The sequence below is a fragment of the Rhipicephalus microplus genome, unplaced genomic scaffold, assembly GCF_043290135.1.
Source record: "Rhipicephalus microplus isolate Deutch F79 unplaced genomic scaffold, USDA_Rmic scaffold_12, whole genome shotgun sequence".
Classification (NCBI taxonomy): domain Eukaryota; kingdom Metazoa; phylum Arthropoda; class Arachnida; order Ixodida; family Ixodidae; genus Rhipicephalus; species Rhipicephalus microplus.
Window position 1 is genome coordinate 43,956,110 of NW_027464585.1, and position 24,350 is coordinate 43,980,459.

The following is a 24,350-nucleotide window of genomic DNA, read 5'->3' on the forward strand; positions in this document are numbered from 1 at the left end:
TTCAAGGGGCTTAAGACCATCACGAAACACATTCAACACACTAGTACTCTCACTTTGGAAACTTTCCCCCGAGCTGTCAATGAAAATAATAAAATCATCTACATATCGGAACACCTTCTTAGCCGTCGTATCTGTGAGAGGATATGCCACAATTCTATCAAGTTCTGGCAGAAACAGATTGCTCAAGACAGGCACGATGCAAGAGCCGATAGATATACCCTGCTTTTGCAAAAGAATATCAATGTTCCATTTAATGAACGTCGAAGTAAGATAAAATTCAAACAGGGTAAGAAAATTGTCAGCGGATATACCTGACTCGGAACAAAACTTAACAGCACCAAATTCATCAATGCTACTTCCAACACATTTTAGCATTTGTGGATGGGGGAGGGAACGGTACAGGTCTGTCACGTCAATTGAGAAGGCTTTTACCCCTTCATTTTCATGAGCTTCCGTGAACCTAATATACTATCGGAACTCTTGACTAAAACGGATCTCGGACTTCGAGAAGATTGAGTTTGTCTAACAAAAAAGCAGCGAGTTCTTTCTGCCAAGTCCCTATTTCAGAGACTATTACTCGAAAAGGAGTGTTAACTTTGTGAGTTTTTGCATTAAAAAATACATCGAGGCTATTCTTCTTACTTTATTGAATACTATTTAGAGTTCCAACTACGTTCATGTTTTTGCACAATTGGAGAGCCTTTGCTTTTACTTTGTTCAACGATACGCCATCTTTTACATGGAACACCCAGAAATAGCATCATTAGCTTTTTCCAAGAAGCATGAACGCGAAAAAACTGCGAAGCCACCTTCCTTATCTCCCTGCAAAACACACAGCGAATTATTGTCCAGGTACGACAAAACACGATTAACAGGAATGCGAGAACACACAGGTTTACAATGCGAAATGGCGTCTACTCCTTCAAAGGTAATTCTTTCTTCCTCACCTTCAGTCGCACGACGTGCCACCTGACGAATGACAGTCAAAAGTTCAGGGTTTGTCCTCTCTTTGAAGCCCTAACTTCGGCCTCAACTCTAGGACTTGAATGACGTCATCTGGAAGCTGAAGGTCTTCAGGTACATGAACCTTTCCCTTGGCCATCCGTTGAACACTGGTGACCCGCTCACGAAGATAGTGCAGCTAAGGCATCCAAAGAGCTTCGGTACCTTGCCCAGCCAATTGCAGGTACCTTTGGTGCTGTTGAGTTTTTTTCTGAGTCGGGTATATCCGCTGAAAATTTTCTTACCCTGTTGGAATTTTATCTTACTTCGACGTTCATTAAATGGAACTATGATATTCTTTTGCAAAAGCAGAGTATATGTATCGGCTCTTGCATCGCACCTGTCTTGAGCAATCTTTCTGGCAGAACTTTATAGAATTGAGGCATATCGTCTCGCAGAGATGACGGCTAAGAAAGTGTTCTGATATGTAGATGATTTTATTATTTTCATCGACAGCTCGGGGGAAAGTGTCCAAAGTGAGAGTACTAGTGTGTTGAATGTGTTTCGTGATGGTCTTAAGTTCCTTGAGGTGACAGTAGAATGGCCTAGCGACGGACGAATAAGGTTTTTAGATTTAGGTGTTCAGTGTTCTGACAACCAGCTATGCTGGTGCTATGATCCGCATGCTCAGAAAGCTTTACTCCCATTTCATTCCGGTCATTTCAAACTAACCAAGAGAGCCATCGCGACGACTTGCCTCAAAAACGCATTGAACAAGTCATGTGCGCACCTTATGAAGCAGAGCTTCCATAATCGGATCACACGTTTGCAAGGATCGGGCTATCCGGATCATGTTTTAGTTTCAGTTGCGGAAAAAGAGTTGAAAAGGATTCGTGCAAGGTCAAGCCAATCTAATGTTCATGTCGATTCACCGGCAAAATCAAGACGCACGGCCATAATTCCATATGTTCACCAGCTGTCACATAACCTTAAGAAAGTGGCACATCGGGACAATATTAGGGTGCTATTTTCAGTGGGGGATAAACTTGGGAAGTTGTGTGTGCTGACGAATCCATCACGTGGGGAAAGGGTGTTGTGCTCAAAAAGGCATACACACAAATTTGTGGAGTGCATTTCGTTCGTCATTTATCTCATTCTGTTCACATGTGCGAAAAAATATTTCGGACAAACCAGTAGGTGTGTGAATGAGCGATTGAGAGAACACAATTAAAAGGCGGATAAACTGCCGCCAGAAGGTTTTCTCGCTCTTCACATTCACGCGTGTGGGTGCTGGCCTTTGTTCCAGAGTACAATCATTGTTGGTCGGCATAAGGATGAGATGACTCGGTTGATCATAGAAGCCGAACTTATTGATGCTCTTGGAGATGCATGTATTAGCAAGCCTTCAATTGCCTTGTCACCCAAGGAACTGACGTTCCTGTGTACGCAATGATACGTGATTTTATCTGTGTGGTTCTTTGTTGTCCTAGTTATCGTTTTTTCTTGTAGGTAGATGACATTGTCGTGCATTTATCTGAATACACGTGCTTATCTGCTTGCTCGCCTGACGATTATGGCTTAAAAACGGCTTGGAGGTAGAAAATAAACATGTTGTTGCTAGTAGTGCTCTGTCCTCTCAGTCTATTCTTTCCCGTGTTCGTTTTTTCGCCTCCACTACATAAACTTCTTTCAAATGCACTGTCCTCATAGCTTGGCGAGATGGCAAACGTACACGAAGGGGATGCAGGGTGAGATTAGTTGTTCTTTGACTAGATTTCGCCTTGGCAAGTGATGCGGTTTCAGTGGGTAGTAGAAACCGTTCAGCATGATGAACGGCGGCACGTTGTCTTGCACAAGCGAACCACTTTGTGCACTCGGCCATTGCTCTAGGGATAGTGATAGCTATTGGACCTTTATATATATATGCTTTATCAAAAGCTGTCATGAGATCACAAGAGCCGATTTTGGCGCCATCATTGCCCAGCACAGCTGTCACTGGTGCCTGTAGCTTGCTTTAGTGCAAAATAAAAAAGCTTGAAGGAAACGAAACTTCTAGAAATGAAAGAAATTTCAACCCGGGCCCTCTGCGTGCATGCAGTCGAGCATTCTACCAGTCTACCACAAAGTCACACTAATGCCCGAAACTTCTTGGCAATAACGCCCTCTACAAATGACATGTCGGCTTAACATGTAATATTGCATTGTAATCAAATAAACTAGCACCAGGCAATGCAAATCGTGCAACCAGTAGATCATTGATTTATTTCAACGCATTACAAATAGCTCCGCCATACTTTTTCATCGTCATAATCAACATGATTGATATGTGGGGTTTAACGTCCCAAAACCACTATATGATTATGAGAGACGCCGTAGTGGAGGGCTCCGGAAATTTCGACCACCTGGGGTTCTTTAACGTGCACCCAAATCTGAGCACACGGGCCTACAACATTTCCGCCTCCATCGGAAATGCAGCCGCCGCAGCCGGGATTTGCACCCGCGCCGTGCGGGTCAGCAGCCGAGCACCTTAGCCACTAGACCACCGCGGCGGGGCTCGTCACAATCAACAAACCGCACATAGTGCCATACAGATGTGTAGCGGGTACCGTGCTTCTCCACATAAAATAACAGCACATCATGAAAGTTGAAATGATCTATGGCGTGGTGGGTACCTTGCAAGCACCATTTAGAAATCTACAACAACGAGGATGACGGCTGGGATGGCCTTTAGCCAGGTTGAGTTCGGGTGGCACATAATGGCTGCTTTTAACTGTCTCGGGAAACCCTCAATCATTTTGTTGGTGCAGAGGTGATAACTAGTGGTCGTAACGCATTCAAATCCTATCGTCAGCCCGAGGAACCTGAAAAGATGAGACTTGAACTGGCGTCCTTGGTCGGTGGTTACACGGCACGTGTGTGTGTGTGTGTGTCCGAAACAAGCAATCCAGCTGTTGTAGAAGGCCAAGGCGACTTCTTCTGCGGTAATTCACTGGAGGGGCCAAGCCTCGAGCTATCCAGTGCACCTTCCGATGGCGGTGAGGCAGTAGCGATAAGGTCCATTCGTGGGAAAGGGTCCTATGATGTCGAGGTGGATGTGCTCAAACAGAACGGAGGGCTGAAAGAATGTTCTGATAAGTTACATGACATGCCTGGTGACTCAAGCGCGGTGACAGTGAATGCATGAGCGTGCCTAAGAGCAACAATACTGCTGCATGAAGGGTCCAACATAGCGGTCAGCCACGAGGCGTATAGAGGCCCATATGCCGAGATGGCTGAGACTGTGAAGCTGGTTGAGAAGACTACGGCGATGGGACAGGGGCACGTAAGGCCTGCTTCGTACTGTTGGCATACGCAACAGATTGTGGTAGTTGACTAAGGAATGGGGACTTCTTGTAGCTGTGGCGAGTATATGCCCTTGAGAAGTTCTTGTAGTACGGCGTCCGTAGTCTGAGCCTCGGCAAGGATGTCCACTGTTATCTGCATTGAGCTGATGGCTGCTACATGTGAAAGCGCGTTGGCGACCATGCTGTCTTTCCCGCTTACATGTTGAATTTCGGTGGTGAACTATGCCATTAAAGAGAGTTTGTTCTGCTGTACAAGCAGGTGTTTGTTGTGACATTCAGAGAAAACGTGGATAAGAGGCTTGTGGTCAGTATAGATAGTGCACTGCAGTGCTTCGGGAATATGGTGAAAATGTTGCACTACTTTGTATATCACCAGAACTTCTCTGTAGAAGGCTGGCAAGTTTGTTGGGGCAGTGGTTGTGGTTTTGTCAATGGGACTGGCAGTAGAAGAGGTCTTTTTCCGAGTTTCTTGGAGAAGGACAAGGGATGCCATGTGTTGTCCATGCGTTGCATGGGTGTGGCACCGATGACGAAACTAGACACATCCGTCCCAAAGGAGAGTCAGGATGGGTGAGTAGCAACACGACACTGAGAGCGGCTTTGCATTCTTCAAAAGTTGGTGTCAATGAGATGGGTATGTTTCCTCGTAGCTCCACCACACCACACAGTGGTGTACAGCCAGGACTCATTGTCAAGCACTTTTTCTTTATACAGAGCCACTCTCCTCAGAAAGCAGCCATACAAAAGAATGCAGCAACTGAAACTAGAGAGATAATAAACATCTCTATTACCAATTATGTGGGGAAGTTATCGCTGTATGGACTACCAGCTGGCCAATAGTCTTCCAGGGCGGAACTTGCGAAGGCTACATCCAAAAGCCTGGGAGACACACTAAGAGAGGTACTTTGATTTTATTGCCACAAGGAGTGCCCTGTACAGCCCTCTGCGGAGTGCTAATAATTACACAGCTGCAACACTATTGTAAAGCAGAATCACACTGGAGACAGCAATCGTGTTTCATGACGCAGCTCCTTGGCTCATTGCCATACCCCCCCCCCTGCATAGCTTTTAGTGCACATGCTGCGGGAAGAGAGAAAGTGCTTCAAGTGTACAATAAATCCCTGTAACTCTCCTGTTTTAGACAGATTCGAGAAATTTTAGAGCAACTGATTCGTGAAGCAATAGTCTTGCGCACTAAAATTACACAACGATTACATGAAAAATTGATGCAGGACCTCTTTAAAGGCTTCACAGCTGAAGGCGAGCAAGTTATTGTGCCACGAGGTCAAGGTTGGATCCGACCATTATGATCTTTAGTTATTCAAAATGTGACGCCACAACGAAAATGCCTGGAATGAGCCCAGTAAAAGCATGAAATAAAAAAAAAAAAGGAATGAAAAAAGTTGGCTCACCTGTTGATGTGGTAGGCTACGAGTGGCAGATTAAGCAGCACTGTGAAGAGCTCACCCGCACAGAGAAAGAGCACATTGTAGAGGATATGCACAAGGTACTCGGGAAGCACCAGCTGCAAGAGGAGGATACAAACCAGAGGAGTTAAGGTGTGGTCAACAGCTCCATTGGTGCATGCTGTGTGCAAACAATCCCACTCACGCACATAGGCTACAGGTTGTTTATAGTGAGGCTATCACCGAGTATGGAATGAGTATCAACCTGATGTTCCTACAACTGAATTCTGTGCTATCTAACATCGAAATTATAGTGTAAGTGATCATAAAAATCTAGTATAGTCTGGAATGCTCTATCGATAGAAGGACACATCCCAACATGAAATGTAACGACCGCTTATTAACCTGGTAGAAGTGGCGGGGCGAGCGAGCTTGCACTACGTTTAAACGATTAGAGAAAAACAGAGGAATGAATCTGAGCTTGGTAACATAGGTATTATAGTCACCAGTGGACTTCAGTGAAGCTGCGGAGGCGCTGTCCCTTATCGGAAGCATGTTGCAGCAAGTGGCCGTGTCACGCCGAGGTAACCAGTGATGAGGCTGAAGCTGCGCAAGTTTGTGCGCAGTGGTCATCACATCACCCGACCCCTCGCCCCCCCCCTTTGAAGTGCAGAGCCCTCAGGGTCTGTAGAAATCTGGGAGGCGTACCAGATGTCCACGGCGTGTCGCCAAAGAAGCGGGCTGCGACAACGGCGGCTGTGGAAGGATGCCTGTGAAAACAGCAGTGCTGCGTAGTTCATTTGCAGGGAGGTATACGGGCTTCAGTCGGGCGATCGAGACGGTACGTCATTCTTGTTCTGGCACAAAGTGATGTTTTTGTCGTTGCGATGGACAACTAGGTAAGGTTGCGTCTCTCATAATCATATCGTGGTTTTGAGACGTTAAACCCCACATATCAATCATCAACTAGGTAAGGTCATCTGTAGGGTGGCTGGAAAGGCGGGCGGATAGTGTCTCCATGGAGAAAAGCCTGCGCGCACGATGCTAGCTCCTTGAACACAATAGGTGTAGGCTTGTCATTTTGCGCCAGAGCTGGGTGACGAAGTCAGTGGGGTACGTTGTCATAGTGCTGGATAGCGGAGCTGCGAGTAATTCACCTGGGATGTGGAGAGAGAGAGAGAAACGTCTTTATTCACAAAAGCATGGAGAAGGAGAGCATGGCGGGCACCTCAAGCCCGGGGTCCCTAGGACGACTCCAATGACGAGTCGGGCCCGCTGTATCAGAGATCGGAGGACCTTGGGATGTCCATCGCGGAGAGCATCTTCCCACAGCTCTTTGTTATGTAAAGGGCGAAGGAAAGCAGGTAAGGGAGGAAAGATGTTAGCAGTGCACTCGATCGATACATGGAAGGTTGTGGGCGAGTTTCCACAGCTCGGGCAACGGTCTGCATAGCACTACAGGTAGAATTTATGAAGTGCTACTAGATTGGGAATTGTTCTAGTCTGTAGCTGGCATAACGCAACTGCCTCCTCTCACGAGAAAGATGGCGGTGGGGCACTCTGAGTGCGATGGATGTTCCTGTAGTGACAAAAAAAGACGTAGGTGAGAAGAGGATCCCCCCAATCGGAAATGGTCGCCTCGCCTTAACGGGCTGTTCGGAGGGAAATTTCGCGGGCAACAGCCTGTCCGCGTTCATTGCTCGGCAGAGAGGCATGACCAGGAGTCCAGAGTAAGTGGACGCGAAAAGTACTGTTTGACTCAGCGGAATTTGGTTGAGAATTTGGTGGGCCGCTTTTGGGATGCCATGTCCTGATAGGAAGGCCCGACAGGCCTGCTGTAAGTCTGTCAATATGTGGACCTCACTGTGAACACTGATAGCCTATTGTACCGCTAGAGCGATTCCCAGAATTTTGCCATGAGCGGCATGTGTCCCACGCATTGCAGCCGAGTCCTGCAGGGAATCGGTGCCATCTAACACTACCGAGCTGTAACCTTCGCGACTTCGGGCTGTGTATGTGTAAAGAGTATGCGATTCCGGGATGTCTTCGAGCATACAGCTGAGGTATCGTATGCGGGATTTGCGCCGGCCCTTGTAATGCTGGGGGTGCATGTTACATGGTAAGGGATGATCAGTTAGCATTTTCCGTATTGCTGGCGATAAGGGCGTGGGGCGGGTTTCAATCTCAAGTAGTGAGACGGGAAATCCGAGGCGTGAGAGGAGATTGCAGCCAGTAGGGGTGAGTATAAGGCGTTGGCGCTGACTGACCCAATCTGCCTCGATCAGCTCACTTAGTGTGTTGTGTCTCCCCAACTTAAGAAGACGTGTGGAAGTGTAGTTCGGAACGCCGTGGGCCAGCTTTGTCACTCTGTGGATCATGGCGTCTATACTTAGTTGTTGCGATTGGGTCAACCGCTGGATGGTCAAATGATATGTCAGGCGGCTGATCACGCAGGCCTCTACCAAGCGCAGCAGGTCTTCGTCTTTAAGCCCTGAGCGCTCATTTCAAACCCGCCAGATCATGGACGCAACGTCATGTATCATGGATTTGGTCAACTTGTCGAGATAAAAGGCCAACGGTGTAGTTGGCTTTACCACCCGCTTGAACATGTAGTCCAAGGATGCGGGCGTGAGGGACATGTGGTATGGGTATGCCATCCACATGCACAATAATTGGGGGAGGAGGGCTACTGCTTCAGCAGCTAATGATGATGAGCTCCGATTTTTGAGCAGCACATTCCAAGCCTCTTTTTTTTTTTGCGTACTCAATGGCAGTATCCACTGCTTTCTGCAGTCGGTCCTAGATGGCTCTATCAGAGCCCTGTATCGACTAGATAGTGATGCCATCCGCACAAATAGCATGGGCGACATCGGGGATCTGGTCGAGCAAGCGCGGAAGCCCTGCCAGTGCGATATTGAATAATATAGAAAAAGAACGGAGCCCTGCAATTTCCCACGTCCTGTAAGGTGGATCGAACCAGACCGATGCGGTCCCATTCTCACAGTGGCCGTACGATCACGAAGAAATGAGCGGATGTAGTTATACATTCGAGTTCCACTATGCGACTCGACTAGATTGTGAAGGATGAGGTCGTGTTCAGCATGATCGAAGGCCCCCTTCAAATCTAAAGCAATGAGTGCTCTCGTTAGGGGGCAAGAAGGAGGCCATAGGACTTTCTCACGTAGCTATAACAGTACATCTTTGGCCGATAGATGAGCCCGGTATCCGAACTGAGAATGTGCGAAGAAGGATTGATGTTCTGAGAAGGGCTGCAGATGTCGCAAGAATACATGCTCTATCAGCTTGCCAATGCAGGAGGTTAGGGATATAGGACGTAGGTTTTGAACCTTAACTGGTTTGCCCGGCTTAATAATCAACAAAATATCGACGTGTCGCCACGCTTAGGGAAGCGTACTTTGGCGCCAGTATTCATTAGAGAGTTTTAGTGCTGGGTACGCATTCTCTTGGGGCGTTGCGGGCTTGGGAGCACGCGACGTGGCGTACCCAACCCCTACCCAACAGGAATGCCTTTTAGTTGGCGCCACAGTTGCGCGCACGCAAACGCGAGTCGCATGAAGATCACACGCACTCGCAGCAACATAGCGTCCGGTCACGTAAGTATAATTTAATTATTTTTTACAATTTCAAGTGTTAAATTTGACATACATAGTTAAGTGAAGTGAATTACTTTCAATAAATTATTTTTAATTATTCTGACAGCTTTCAACACTAAAAAAAACTTTTTCGTATGTGCCGTAGTTGCGACTGAAGCCGGCACCGTCGATGCCAAGCAATCCGGACGGCCGGTCGTAGTCCGACAAATGCGACAAAAGAACAACGGTGTAACTTGTAACTCTGTGCAACTTTTACCTTGTACGTATACTTCTTTACTTTAACGTGCTACCGGATACCGGTTTGCGTTTACTGTCTTACCGAAACGCCTGTCTTCTAACGTTTTGAGCTGCTTTTACGTAGACGTTAACGTACGTATGTAAACATATATGCCTTTACGTTTTTGCAAACCATAAATGGTGATGCTAACTGCATTTAACTTACATATTTTGAATCGCCGTTGGGGCAGAATCACGAGACTTTCTTTTATTGTGTACAGTATCCTGGTACAGGCAAAAAGGTGAAAAATACAAGGTTACTGTAACGATGGTGTCGACATCTTGTGACACTTCATCCAACCAGTCATAAACACATTGGCTTACGCGTAATTTTTTTGAGGCTGAAAATGATTAAAAAAGTAACTCGATTGTAATAACGTTGCTGCACGGTTTTTGCACGAGACGTACAATGCACAATGTTTCTGCAATAACAGTTTTGTGATTGCCTAATTTACTATGGCCCCGCTAGACGGCGCCACCTATTCAGCTGGTCGAGGCCTCGCACGCTTTTGGATTTCATGTTCTAGGCCATTCTAGCTTTGGTAATCTGGCTCAAACAATTTAATCTCTATTGATCCACCGCCAGTACCTTAATAACGTTGCTGCACGGTTTTTGCACGAGACGTACAATGCACAATGTTTCTGCAATAACAGTTTTGTGATTGCCTAATTTACTATGGCCCCGCTAGACGGCGCCACCTATTCAGCTGGTCGAGGCCTCGCACGCTTTTGGATTTCATGTTCTAGGCCATTCTAGCTTTGGTAATCTGGCTGAAACAATTTAATCTCTATTGATCCACCGCCAGTACCTTACGCAACAGAAAAATGTCCACCTCGGGCGTGAAGTAAAACCTTGCGCTGCTTCGCCGGAGGCGGCACCTTAGAAGGCGGCCGATACATGCTGACCGAGATTTAGCGCCTTTGTGCTATAATAATTGTGTCAAGCTGGTGACTCTGGTCAGTCTCGGCTTGGCTCGCCGTAAAGGTGAGTTACATCACGGGTAACATGATGCGCCAGGGCAGGTTATCTCCGCTGGGAGCGTTGTTTATGGCCGCGCGGACGCATCGCCCCATCGATCTTGCGACACATCTGTTTGGGGTTTTGTGCATGCGCAATACCGCCGCGCCAATGTCCTAGGTACACAAGCCGCTTGGGTACCCAGCACTAAAACTCCCTATTGAATATACCGGTGAGGTGGCTGATATCCGCGCCAGTTAGGTTGCGGAGTGTGGTGAACTGAATGTGGTCTGCTCTCGGTGCCGTGTTTTAGAGTAGATCTTGTAACACTATCCATAATTCCTCAACCGATATATCTGCATTCAACAATTCATCTGTTTCGCCTACGAAAGGATAGTCAGGGTCAGGGCCTGTTGCAATAAAATGTTTTTCAAGCTCCCTGAGAAATCTCGAGAGGTCGTCCCGATACTTGTGTATTAGGATGTGTAACTGTTGAAATGTTTTTGTTTTCGTGGTGGTGGGGTCTATGAGGGATAGAAGAATCGACCACGTTTTTGCGGTGCCTAATGTTCCTGAAAGCCGGTTGCAGAATCCTTGCCAGTTATTTCTGGTGAGGGCCGCTGCATATTCTTGAGATTCTGGCGTAATTTGATCTGTTCTTTTTCTCAGTTTACGATTCAGGGGGAGTTTCAATCACCCTGTCAGTTCTCTCCGCGTGTCCCAAAGATGAAGCAAATGTGGGTCAATGCCTGGTGTTTCGGTGGTAGTACACATATTGTGCGTGGTGGCCTCTATATATCTTGAGTAAGAGAATCAAGCCATCGCTCGTAACCTTGCGCCCCAGGCAGGTCCCAGCGACGTTACCTGAATTCAACCCAGTCTGTAATGTGTAAACGCCGCTTATTCCTTCGGGCACCATTAAGTGGTAGAATGGTCGCCACAATATAAGAATCGCTGCCAAGGTGCTCCTCTAGAGGACCATGCGCTACCACGAGGCCCCGTATATTGTGTACAAAGGTGAGGTCAGGGCAAGTGTCATGTGATATACTGTTACCAATACGAGTGAGGTGCTCTGGGTCAGTTAGTAAAGTGTGTCTCATGTTACATATATCATTCTACAAGTGTGTTCCTTTGGCTTGCGATTTGACATAACCACTAACTGTATGTGGAACGTTAAAGTCCCCGCACACCACACAAACCCATCCAAAACTCCCAAATTCCGTGAGAAGTCGATTAAAGCAGTGTGTAGACGAATGGGGGGAACTGTACACATTTAGTAGAAACAAGCTTTCACTGTTTGAGCTTTGCGTAATTATTTCGATTATTTGGCGAGGAATGTAACTAGTGGTATGCACGCGACATGTGACATGTTTTGAAACTAGGACTCCCACAAGAGGAGAGGCACCCAAAAGCATGTTATAGCCTGATAGGGAAGGCGGACAATTTGATTCTGGTAAGAAGATAACATCAGGATCGTCAGTGGATGCGGCTATGTACTGCTGTAGGGAATTCTGCTTTTGGCGAAATCCTCTGCAGTTCCATTGCCATACCACTAGTCATGGCGTGATGATGATATATGGTGTTTTTTGGCGCAAGGGCCATTTGATGGCCAAAGAGCGCCAGTTCATGAGACAGGAATGTGGACAATGATTATGATTAGCGGCTGTATAAGGGCCATAAAATTCCTCGCAGTAAAGCGGGTAAAAACATACAATTAATAAAATCATGACCATGCCGTGATAGGTGTGTGTGGTGCGAATAGATGGCAAAAGTTAATGATAATAAAAACGATGGTGGACATGTATGGCATTAGCACAAGTGCCTCACTCGTTCATACCCTTGCGTCCAAGGGCCGTGAGGCAGGTGCTTTATTGTGTAGCCACCGCAGCGAAAACCTCTCTGGAGAGGTCGTGCTACGATATGCCCGGGTATATGACATGAAAGCTAAAAGTTTCTTTTAAAAACGCTAACAATGATTTGTGACTAAAGAGCGGTTCCCTACCGACAAACATTGCAGGGTGTAAAGGTATATGTTGTCGGTAGGGTGAAGGAAAGCGTTGTTTTCTTAGAGTGTACAATTGTTTGCACTGAATTAAAATGCGAAGAACTGTTAGTGCTCCACCACATCTGTCACACAATGGTGGATCGCCACCGGAGAAAAGATATGAGTGTGTCGTGTATGTGTGTCCTATCCTGAGCCTCGTTAATGTTACCTCTATGTGACGTGATTTTGATACTGGTGGCCAATGGCCAAGGTGTGGCTTGATAACGTGTAGTTTGTAGTTTTCGTTTGAGAGACGGCTTAAGATCAAGGGCCGGTATTGATGAAGGTGTAATGGCGGTGCTTTCGTGGGCGGATGCAGCAAGCTGATCCGCCAGCATGTTGCCTTGAATCTCACGGTGCCCTGGCACCAAGCACACAACAACATGTCGATTGAGCGTGTAGAGTGTGCATAAAATGGAGTAAAGTGAAACGAGGACAGGGTTTTTTTGTTTTTTAAGACTGTGCAGAGCCGTTACCACACTGAGGGAGTCTGTATAAATTACTGCTTTTTGTATTTGTGATTGTTTGATGTGTTTAGCTGCCACAAGTATCGCGTAAGCTTCCGCTGTGAAGATACTTGTGCCTAGATGTAGAGGGCCAGCATCCGAAAAGGAAGGGCCAACAGCAGCGTAGGACACAGAGGAGTTAGACTTAGAGGCATCTGTAAAAAACTCAGGACGTGTGTATTTGTGTTGAAGTTCCAAGAAGTATGTTCGAATATGGGCAATAGGCGCATGTTTAGTAACTTCTAGGAAAGACACATCGCAATCTATAGTCTGCCACTGCCACGGTGGCGGGTATGCTACAGGAGCCATTAAACTGTGTTCGAGTGACACTCCAGTGTCATCAGCTAGACCCTTCAGGCGAACTGAGAAGGGCTGCCTCATTGAAGGCCTGTTTTGAAAAAGAATGGAGCTCGACAAGTCATTAATAGTAGAGTATGAGGGGTGCCTCTTGCCTGCTTTCACCTTAAGGAAATATACAAAGGACATGTAGGTTCTTTGCAGACGAAGCGACCACTCATTTGACTCAACATAAAGGCTTTCTACGGGGCTGGTGCGAAAAGCACCCGTAGAAAGGCGGATGCCCGAATGGCGCACGGGATCCAGCATCTTCAAAGCACTTTGAGTCGCAGACTGATAAACAACGGCCCCATAATCTAAGCGGGTGCGAATAAGGCTTCTATACAGGTTCATGAGGCCTTTCCTGTCACTACCCCACGTAGTACGTGACAACACTTTTACAACATTCATGGCTTTTAAACATTTTGTTTTTAAATACTTTATGTGGGGTACGAAGGTCAACTTGTTGTCCAAGATTAAGCCTAAGAATTTATGCTCGGCTTTGACGGACAGACGTTGCCCGTTCAGTCGAATGTCAGGTTCCGATTGCATGCCTCTTTTCGAGAGAACAAAACACACGTGCTTTTTTGTGGGTTAAATCGAAATCCGTTTTCATCTGCCCATTTGGAGACCTTATTTAAACCCAGCTGAAGCTGCCGCTCACACATGGCCAAGTTGCATGACTTGAAGCCAAGCTGAACATCGTCGACATATGTACAATAGAACATATTGCGGGGAATGGACAAGTGCAAAGAATTCATTTTAATAATAAAAAGTGTGCAACTAAGCACACCACCTTGTGGCACGCTTGTTTCCAGGACAAATGTTTGGGAAAGCACACTGCCCAGACGGACGCGGAATGTCCGGTTTAACAGGTAACTTTCGATTATATGAAACATTCTTCCGCGCACACCAAGGTGGGACAGGTCTCTTAGAATTCCGAAACGCCATGTTGTATCATAAGCCTTTTCGATATCGAGGAACACAGTGAGAAAATATTGTTTATGGACGAAGGCGTCTCTGATCTGTGCCTCGATACGAACAAGGTGGTCTGTGGTGGATCTACTTTCTCGAAAACCGCACTGAAATGGGTCGAGCAAATTATTTCTTTCAAGAAAATGTATAAGTCCGCAGTTTATTATTTTTTCGAAGACTTTGCACAAGCGGCTTGTAAGTGCTATAGGCCTATAACTCGAGGGTTAAGAAGGGTCCTTGCCCTCTTTCAAAATGGGATTAACAATAGCCTCTTTCCAGGCGGTAGGAATAGTGCCAGAAGACCAAATAGCGTTGTACAAACAAAGTAAGGTTTTTCGGGTTTCATTTGGTAGGTTTTTTAACATTTTATACATCACACGGTCAGAACCTGGGGCAGAAGTACTCCAGGAGTTTAGAGATGTTCGGAGCTCAGCTAGACTGAAAGCTTGGTTATATGTCTCGTATCTAGTGGATTTGTGTTCGAGTTTCTGCTTTTCTATTCTTGTTCTGTATTTTTGGAAAGTGTCAGTATTGTGGGACGAGCTGGGATACCTGTTCGAAGTGTGCACCGAGGAAGTTTGCCTGATCTTCCAAGGTATCACCCTGAGTGTTTACGAGTGGAAGTGTGTGTACTTGTTTTCCTGCTATCCTACCGACCATGTTCCAGACTTTAGCCTCCTGTGTGTATGAATTAACCCCTGATAAAAACTTCTGCCAGCTTTCTCTTCTGGCCTGCCGACGCGTTCTCCTGCCTTGAGACTTTATTTTCTTGAAGGTTTCAAGATTTTCGGCTGTCGGTGAGTTCCGAAGCAGCCTCCAAGCTCTGTTTTGCTGTTTGCGCGCGTTTCGGCATTCAGAGTTCCACCATGGCACACGTCGTTTTCCAGGGTGTCCATTTGTTTGTGGGATGCATTTTGTTGCAGCATCAATCAAAAACGCTGTGAAGTAGTTCACAGCAACATCAATGTTCAAAGTACAGATGTCATTCCAACCAAGAGAAGCGATAGTATAAAACTGTTCCCAGTCGGCTCTGTTTATGAGCCACTTGGCAACACGTGGCGGACACTCGGTTACTGTCGTTGTGCTCAAAACTACGGGGAAGTGGTCACTTCCGTACAGATTACTGACGACTTTCCACTGGAGTAGAGGCACAAGAGATGGAGATACTATGCTCAGGTCTATGGAGGAGTAGGTGTTATTAGCGAGGTTATAATAGGTTGGTTCTTTTCGATGTAGGAGACACGCGCTCGACGAGATAAGGACTTGTTCGATCAGTCAACCTTGCGCGTCATACCGAGAGTCACCCCATAGCCTGCTATGCGCATTAAAGTCTCCAAGGAGAACATAAGGCTCCGGAAGTTCATCAATTAGAGAGTGTAAATCGTGTTTTTGCAGCTGATAGCTAGGAGGAATGTAAATAGTGCAGATTGTGATCAGTTTATCAAAAAGAACCGCTCGAACAGCCACTGCCTCAAGGGATGTTTGGAGTTGTAAGTGTGCGCATGCTATTCCTTGATTCACTATGATGGCAACACCTCCGGATGATGTCATAGCATCAACACGGTCTTTTAGGAAAATAACGTATTTACGAAGAAAATTTGTGTGTTTTAAATTAAGGTGTGTTTCTTGTACACACAGCACTTTTGGTGAGTGTTCATGTAAGAGTTCTTGGATGTCGTCAAGGTTTCTGAGAAGGCCCCTGACGTTCCATTGTATAATTTGAGTGTTCATGGTGAATGTAAAATAGTGCTGTGTGTACGAAAAGCGAGTGGCTGTTTAGACAGGGAGTTTGAGTTCACTTAACAGGGCCATCACCAGGCCCTGTTATCTGCTTTTTTGTTTTCTTGACGCGCTCCAGTGAGCCACGCCGCTCTTTCGGCACTAAGGGTGCCGACGTATCCATTGCCTCCTCGGAGGCACTGGATACCCGCACGTGCGGGCTGTTAATTCGAATTTCGGGCCTCGCCTGGTGAGGTGAAACCTTGAGACCGGAGGACTCTGGAGTCTCCGGTCTCTGTTTGGAAGTAGGCGGTGTAGCCTGGGCTACAGCCGCCTTGGGGGCAGGTGCCACAACCGTCGGCTCGGTATGCGCGGGCCGAAGGAGTGGCGAAGGCTGGTGCGGCGGTGCCCCCTGACGCGCCGCATCAGCGTATGTAGGTCCATAGAATGGAGCGACTCTTCGCCGTGCTTCCTTAAATGTAATGTTCTCCTTCACCTTCAATGTAATTATTTCTTTTTCTTTTTTCCAGTATGTGCAGGAGCGTGAATATGCGGCATGGTTTCCTTCGCAGTTTACACAGTGTGGCGGTTGTTTGCAGTTCTCCGACACATGGCCTAGTACTCCACATTGTGCACAAGTCTGGCGACCACGACAGGTTTTAGAGCCATGGCCATACCTCTGGCATTGAAAGCAACGACGAGGGTTTGGTATGTACGGCCTGATAGATGTCTTTGTGTACCCTGTTTGAATAGATTTCGGTAGTTTACTGGATGCAAATCTGAGTATCAAGTGTTTCGTCGGTGTTTCCTTATTATCTCTTCTAATGATGATTCTCTGTACATTAGTGACATTTTGGCTCTTCCACCCCTCCAAAAGTTCAGCCTCAGTCAATCAAGTAAGTCCATGTCAGATACCACTCCGCGAGTTGTGTTCATTGATCTATGTGGTGTTATGGTTATTGGTATGCCACCGAAATCTGAGAGACGGTCTAGCTTTTCAAATTGTTCTTTGTCACGGATTTCAAGGAGAAGGTCTCCACTAGCCATTTTGGTTACCTTGTATCCTGTGCCAAGAGTTTCGGTAAGACATCTAGAAACCAGGAAAGGAGAGGCGGTTCTGGCTTGTTTTTCAGTTTTTTCACAGTGGATAACATGATAGTGAGGATATGTTTCTTTGGGCTGGTTAAAAAAGTTTATATCATCGGTGCGTACCCGCTTTAAGCCGGTACGATCAGATAGTAAGGAGAATGCTCTGTGCATGCCTGTCGTATTTTTGTTCAGCAGCGTTGGCGGCCACCCACCACGGAGCCCAACGAGGGGACGCTACAAGTTTGCGGATGCTGAAACCTGCAGACGCCAGCCGTACAACGCCACTATAACCCAATGCGCCTAGACCAAGGTAGGCTATTTGCACAGGGTTAACCCTAGCCGCCAGGAAGTTTGGAAGTAAGCGGAAGAGAGTAGAAGACAGGACAGATAAACAGTAAGAGATAAAGACGAAGATGTAGGGAGAGATCCTGCCAATTTCCCCTGGGTGGGTCAGCCCAGGATTGCCGTCTACGTGAAGCCGGGGCCAAAGGGGTGTGTTGCCTCTGCCGGGGGGCCTTAAAGGTCCAATCACCCAGCGTCGGCTCAACCCCCAGGATCCCCTTTTCCCCGGACACGGCAAAGCCACGCACGGCTAGGGGTGGGAGGGAGTCAAAACTCCCCCGTTAGCTCGGGTCCGTGGTGTCGCTACACACCAAACGCCTACTTGCGCAGGCGCCCCTGCGGGCTAGTCATGGCGTGTCATGCGATGCCATCTTCATCGAGGGAGGAAACGGAAGGACGTGTGTATAAGGGTGCGAGCGCCGTGCACTTGCATTGGATGTTGACGGCTGAGAGATTTGATCAAGTTTAGTATCGGCAGTTGGCACGGCGGTGGTACGTGCCAGCGTGCATTCTATACATGACTAGAAGCGCTCTATCATCTCAATTTGAAGGATTTCTATGCGACGTTCTATCCTGTCGAGTGCAGCCAGCATACTGGTGCCCATTTGTGCTACCAGCGCATCCATTTGTTTTTGCACGCGTTGGCACCACACCTCCATGTCTCGACGTAAGCGTGTTATTTCCACGCGAAGATTAGGGGTCGAAGATTTAGTGATCTGTGGGGACTTGGTGGAGAGTGATTGGCGGGGCGGAGAAAGCCGTGGGGGACACTCTACCTGACCTAACTCCTGAGGACCACCTTGATAGCGTTCCCTTCCAGGGCCGACTGCTGCTCAAAGAAAGCGTGTATCTCCTTGCCAACAGGTTTGCTCTGCAAAGTCTTCCTCTAGGGTCGTTGTGTAGATGGGGAAGAAGCGCGCGTTTCCGATGGACGCCTTGATTCCTCGCAGGAGCAGGAGCGGGACTTGAGGCCAGTCCGAGATGGGGAGCGGGTCCGGGATTCGAAGCAGGTCCGAGACTTGGAGCGGGTCCTTGACTTGCGTCGCGATTTTGATCGGCTCTTGGAGCGTGACTCTTCTGCCTTCATCGGGATGCGTGAATGGCAGGTCTTGACTGTCTGGCTTGACACGATATGGTCACTGGAGGGTTGGAGTTGACGCAGTTCATTTTCGAGGGCTTTCCGCATCCATGCCTTGTTGCGTGCCTGCCTCTCACGGCGAGGGCAGTTTGGATCCGTCGTAGGGTTAGGTCCGTCACAGGATTTGAAGTGGGGAGTGCAAGGATGCGACTGGGTGGGATTGTCGGCGCCACACGTCGGGCATATGAAGTCTGGTGTAGGGCAATGATCATCTCGATGGCCCACTTTAAGGCTAATCTTGCAAACCACTTGTCGGGGGTGATGGGGGTAACAATGCAGTTCGGCCCCGTAGAAGCATATGTAGCGAGGGACCTTTAATCCTTTGAAAGTGACCAACGCATTGTTGGTCTGACCCATCATGCGTGCTTGAAGCATTTGGGTATCAGGAGCCCCAAGTTCATCTACTAGCGTGGAAGACGACGTACCGGGCACAATGCCAGGAATGATACCCTTGCAAGAGGTGTCTGAAGCTGCAAAGTATGTTGCGATGGGATAAACATGCTCACCCAGTCCTCCGCTCCCGCACCCTGTTTAATGCGTCGGCCACATAGGACTGGGGTGCGCTGATGATCGCTAGGTTTTGCAGTTGTCGCAGTCGGAATATGATGTCCTCGCGGTCTTTGATAGTCAAACCAACAGCGCTCCAGAGAGCGCCAGCGAGCTCAGGGCACGTATCTACCCAGGCAAAGCCCTCTGTGAGGACGTAGAATTATCTTTTCATCTTGTATAAGAGGTCGAGGCAAATGTTGGTTCCCACTCTGCTTGCGTACATTGCGCTGAGAGACGTCCAGGATGCTCTCGCTTGGTTGGGTTTCCTTGTGGATGTTCATTTTGTGGTCGCGTCGCTCCCTGATGACGGTCTTCTAACAGCCACCTGCATCGTCATCATCGGTGTGGTCAGCAGGACAATTCGAGGCAGCATTGTCTTCCATTCTTTCCCCAGTCAAAATGTCATTTTGTTGTGCGGAAGGAGAACTGGTGAAAGCTGGATCAGATGTCAGCCCCATGGTGTGCGTCTCGGGTGTCGTTACTGCCGTGCAATGCCCGGCGGCGTTCTCCGTCGCCGCCGACGACCCTTGCTTATTAGAGGACGTCGTTACGGTGCTTGAATGCTCCAACGACACAGAGTCGTGAGTTGGCTGAGAGCCCTTCGCAATGATGCCTGCTTCGGGCTCGTAGTATGGGACACAGAAACCACGCCACAGTAGCAGCAGCCGCGTAGGGCCCGCCTCCGAGCGTCGGAGTCTCACACATGAATGGACGAAAAATCAACTCACTGCGACAAGCTTGGCTTCGGTGAGGTCACCGCCACTTGATTGATATGTGGGGTTTAACATCCCAAAACCACCATATAATTATGAAAGACGCCGTAGTGGAGGGCTCCAGAAATTTTGACCACCTGGGGTTCTTTAATGTACACCCATATTTGAGCACACGGGCCTACAACATTTCCGCCGTAGCCAGGATTCGATCCCGCGACCTGCGGATCAGTAGCAAAGTACCTTAGCCACTATACCACCGTGGCCAGGCGAGGTCATGGCCACTTGCTGAGTTAAAAGGTACCGCCAGTTAGGCAAAAAGTCTCTCAGTCGAAAAATTCGCATGAAGCAGGCGAAGAAACGGGGAGCATTGCACGAGATGCCGTGGTGCGTCTCCCACAAACACAGGAGTTCTGAACAGCACTTCCACTCTCCACAAACGCTAGAGCCAGACTCCCTGGGAGGTGGAGTGATTCTCCGAAGACAGGCTCTGCTGGTATAGTGTGGATGTCTGATTTAAAGGTGGCACGAAGAACGAGGACAACAGCTGGGATGGCCTCGAGCCAGCTTGAGTCCCGGTCGCACATAATGGCTGCCTTGAAATGTTCGATTATTGAAACGCTCGAACCAACTAAACTGGTGCAAGGGTAGTAACAGGTTGTCCTCGAACGTTCAAAACCGATAGTCAGTCCGAGGAGCTTGAATAGGTGCGACTTAAACTGTCATCCTTGGTCGGTGGTTACACGGCGAGTAGCACCGAAACGAGCAATTCAGCCAGGGAAGAAGGCGCCAGGTGACGTCTTCCCTCCAGGGACCCTGTCTCGGGCCATCGAGTGTACCAGCGGGTGATGGTGAGGCAGGAGCGGTGGGGTCCAGCCGGGGGGAAGGGTCCTATGATGTCGTGGTGGACATGCCTTAACTGCCCAGAAAACAGAGGGAATGTTCCGAGCGGGGACATGACATGCCTGGTGATTTTAGCGCGTTGGCAGTGAACGTAGGAGCGTGCCCACGTGCGACAATCTCGCTGTATGGAGGGCCAGGCGTAGCAGTCAGCCACAAGGAGTGTAAAGGCACGTATGCCTGGATGGCTGAGGTTGGGGAGCTGGTTCAAAAGACCACGAGGATGGGACAGGGTCACATAAGGCCTGCTTTGTACTGTCGACATGTCGCAGCAGATTGTGGCTGCTGACCCTGGAAAGGTGACTTTTTTTTTGCTGTAGTGAGAATGTGTCTTCTAGAAATTCCTGCGCTTTGGCGTCTGTAGTCTGAGCCTAAGCAAGGACGTCCCCCATTATCTGCATCGATCTGATGGCTGTTACACATGAAAGTGCGTCAGCGACCGCGTTTTCCCTCCCGCTGACATGTTGAATGTCGGTGGGGAACAGTTCGATGAACGAGAGTTCGTTCTGCTGTACAGGCGGACGCTTGTTAAAATGTTGGGAGAACGCATAGATAAGGGGCTAGTGGTCCATACAGATGGTGAAGTTTTGTGCTTCGAAAATATGACGAAAGTGTTACTCTGCTTCATATATTACCAGAAGCTCTCTGTAGTAGGCTAGAAATTTGTCAGGGCAGTGGTCGTGGTTTCGTCAGTAGAACTGGCAGCTGAAGGGGTCATTTACAGAGTTGCGAGTTTTTTACGAGAAGGCCGAGGGATGCCCGGTGTTGTCCATACGTTGCATGAGGATGGTGCCAATGGTGAAGCTAGATGTGTCCGTGAAGAATCCCAAGGGAGCGTCTGGCACGGAATCGCCGAGGAGCGTGGCTGTGCAGAGAGCCGCTTTGCATTCTTCGAAAGTTTTCGCTAATGTTGGTGTCCACATGATAGGTTGGTTTCCGCATAGCCCAGCTACATCGTGAAGGTGAGCCTGGTATTTCGCTGCGTGTGGCGAAAAAAAGCCTGTGAAGTTCAGCATGCTAAGGAAATAACGAAGGTCATTAGCAGTGCTGGGTCGGGAGTAAATTTACAGGTCCGAGATGCGTTCAGGCAAGGAACGAGTTTCCTCAAACGAAACTTCGTAGCCTGGCATGCTTTGTTGGACATTGACGGGTAGACCATGGTCATCGAGGCATTCCAATGTCCCTGTGGTGCTTTTTGATGTCGTGGGAAAATATCAGTATTTCATCAAGGTAAATAAACGAAGCAGAAGTCGTAGCTGGGGACGACTTCGTCGATGAGGCACTGAAATATTTGTCCAGCGTTTGCAGGCTGAAGCTCGTGAAAAGAGACTCGAACCATCCAAAGGGTGTGATTATAGCAGTCTTCAGGGCATCACTGGGATTCATGGGTTTGCGCATGTAGGCCTCTACCAAGTGTAGCATGCAGAACATGTGGCAGCCATGAATGTGATGGGTGAAGCCCTTTATGTGGTAGACGGGGTACCTGTCCGGGTAGTGCGCACTTAGAGGGCGTGGTATTCCCCACAAAGTGTGAGCCTTCAGTCTTCTTTAGAACAAGGTGAAGTGTCGCGGCTCACAAACAGTCAGAGTGGTGGACGATTCTTTCTTGGAGAAATGGCTTCGAACTGTGCTCTGGCTATGCACATGTGGTACGGGGCAAGGTGACGGGCACGGCAGAAAACTGGAGGCCCTGAAGAGATGCGGTGCTGCCATTGCATGGAAGTCCGCTGGGGAGTGTCAAGTTGGGAAATTCGACGAGGATGGCATGATACGGCGAGTGATTGTCAACACTGAGTACCTTGATGTGCTTGGCTGTTCGGCAGTCGTTCGCTGACCTGGTGTGGAATTTTCCATTGTTGCGTTGATGAGCGGTCATTGCGGCAGTCCGGAAGTAGGTTGTAGTGAGCCAGAAAGCCTGAGCTGATGATTGGCTCGGCGACGTCAGAGATGACAAAGTTCCAGTGAAGGTCGCGGCACAGGTTCTTGAGCTGAATGCGCAAGTGAAGCGAGCCGTACGTCTTGATTGTGGATTGGTTCGCCGCACTGAGATCGAAAGATGTTGGTTAGCGAGGACCTTGAACGTGGGATCACGGGTAGCAGCAAATGCCGGAACCGCTGTCGACTAGGTAACACTGCGTCGTGATTTGGTCTGTGACGAAGATGCGACGGCCTCCTGGTTGGCAACTTGCAGCTACCTCTAAGTTGTCGTTTTCTCCATGTCCCACAGAACAGGGTGATCAACATAGCCCAGCTTTGTCACTGAAGCATCGGTGGTAGTAGCACGAATCGATGTCAGGTTGCAGTGATGAGATGGTGTCATGGTCGTTGCTTAGCGAATGGCGTCGTTATTTCATGGGAAGACGTTCACCCAGCTGTTGTTGAATGGAAGTTAGCCAGTGGTCGATGTCATCGATACGGTGTGCAAGCTCTATGGTGTTCTCTGGTGCATGGACAGCCTGAATAGTGGACGACAACTGCTACAAGGAGGCGAAAACAACGCGATCAGCAATCTCCGCAAGTCCGTCGAGAGCTAGCCTGACCTGAGCCTGTTGAACTGCTTGGGTGTGCGATGGGAGTCGTAGGAGTCAAAGCAATCGCAGGAAAGAATCCTGGACTTGGACGTTGCCCGCGAGTGGATGCATGTGGCCAGAAGCTGCGAAGGTGTGTGCTCAGCAAGCTCTGCGGACTGCAGTTGTCGTATCTTCTGTCTTTCCGAGAGTGACAAGTGGCAGATAGGTATAGCCTTCAGGTGTTCATACAGGTTGGCCATTGGTGGATTGGCAAGGATATCCCTTGGTGTAGGTGTAACATGCGTCCAAGTGGGTGACAACATTATCGTAGCAGGTCCAGTCTTGCATGTGCACGCCAAAGAGAACTGAGCCTGGACCTGGGCAAACCAAAGCTTGGGTAAGTCCACCCAAAACAATGAAAGCTTGAAAGCAACAGGCCAGGAAGCAGCGTGCAGGATGGCTTGATGGCTTCTACAGGAGCTAAAGCGCCCTCAGCGGAGCCGGTAGGCAGGACCTCATTTGCGAAGGGGTTACGAGGTTTCTGCTGTTGCTGGGTCTGCACTTCTTGTTAAAGTTGTTGCACTTGATGGCGGGAAGCAGTGAGAGCTTCCGAGTCGACCAGGGCGGTGCGGTTAGTTCATTTTCCGGGTCGCCAGATGTGGGATGCCGTGTCGATAGAAGGACCCATTCCAACACGAAACTAAATGTCTGTTTATTAACGTGGTAGTAGCAGTGGGGCGAGCATGCAGACACTGCGCTAGATAATTCTACCGAGCTTGGCAGCTTGGGTTTTATAGCCACCACTAGTGACGTCAGCCTCCGGTGAAACTGTGAAGCTATTTGCACATATTCCAAAGCAGTATTGTTCATACACCATTTTCATATCATTGATCAGCGGCGTCAATGATGTAGAGGAGTGAGGGGCACCAACTCTTCCAAAGAAATTCTTGATCAATATATTTTATGTTGCCACACTTTCAAGAAAAATGTTC

At 48.4% G+C, this 24,350-nt stretch overlaps 1 protein-coding gene across 2 annotated transcripts in view; it reads right to left on the minus strand.

The window, feature by feature from the left end:
- Positions 1–24,350, minus strand: part of cni (protein cornichon) — a 104,979-nt gene that overhangs the window by 71,786 nt on the left and 8,843 nt on the right. For both annotated transcript variants that reach the window (XM_037418120.2, XM_037418119.2), the window contains exon 3: positions 5,699–5,811. In XM_037418120.2, coding sequence (XP_037274017.1) covers positions 5,699–5,811 — 113 coding nt within the window. The remainder of the gene's footprint in view (positions 1–5,698; positions 5,812–24,350) is intronic.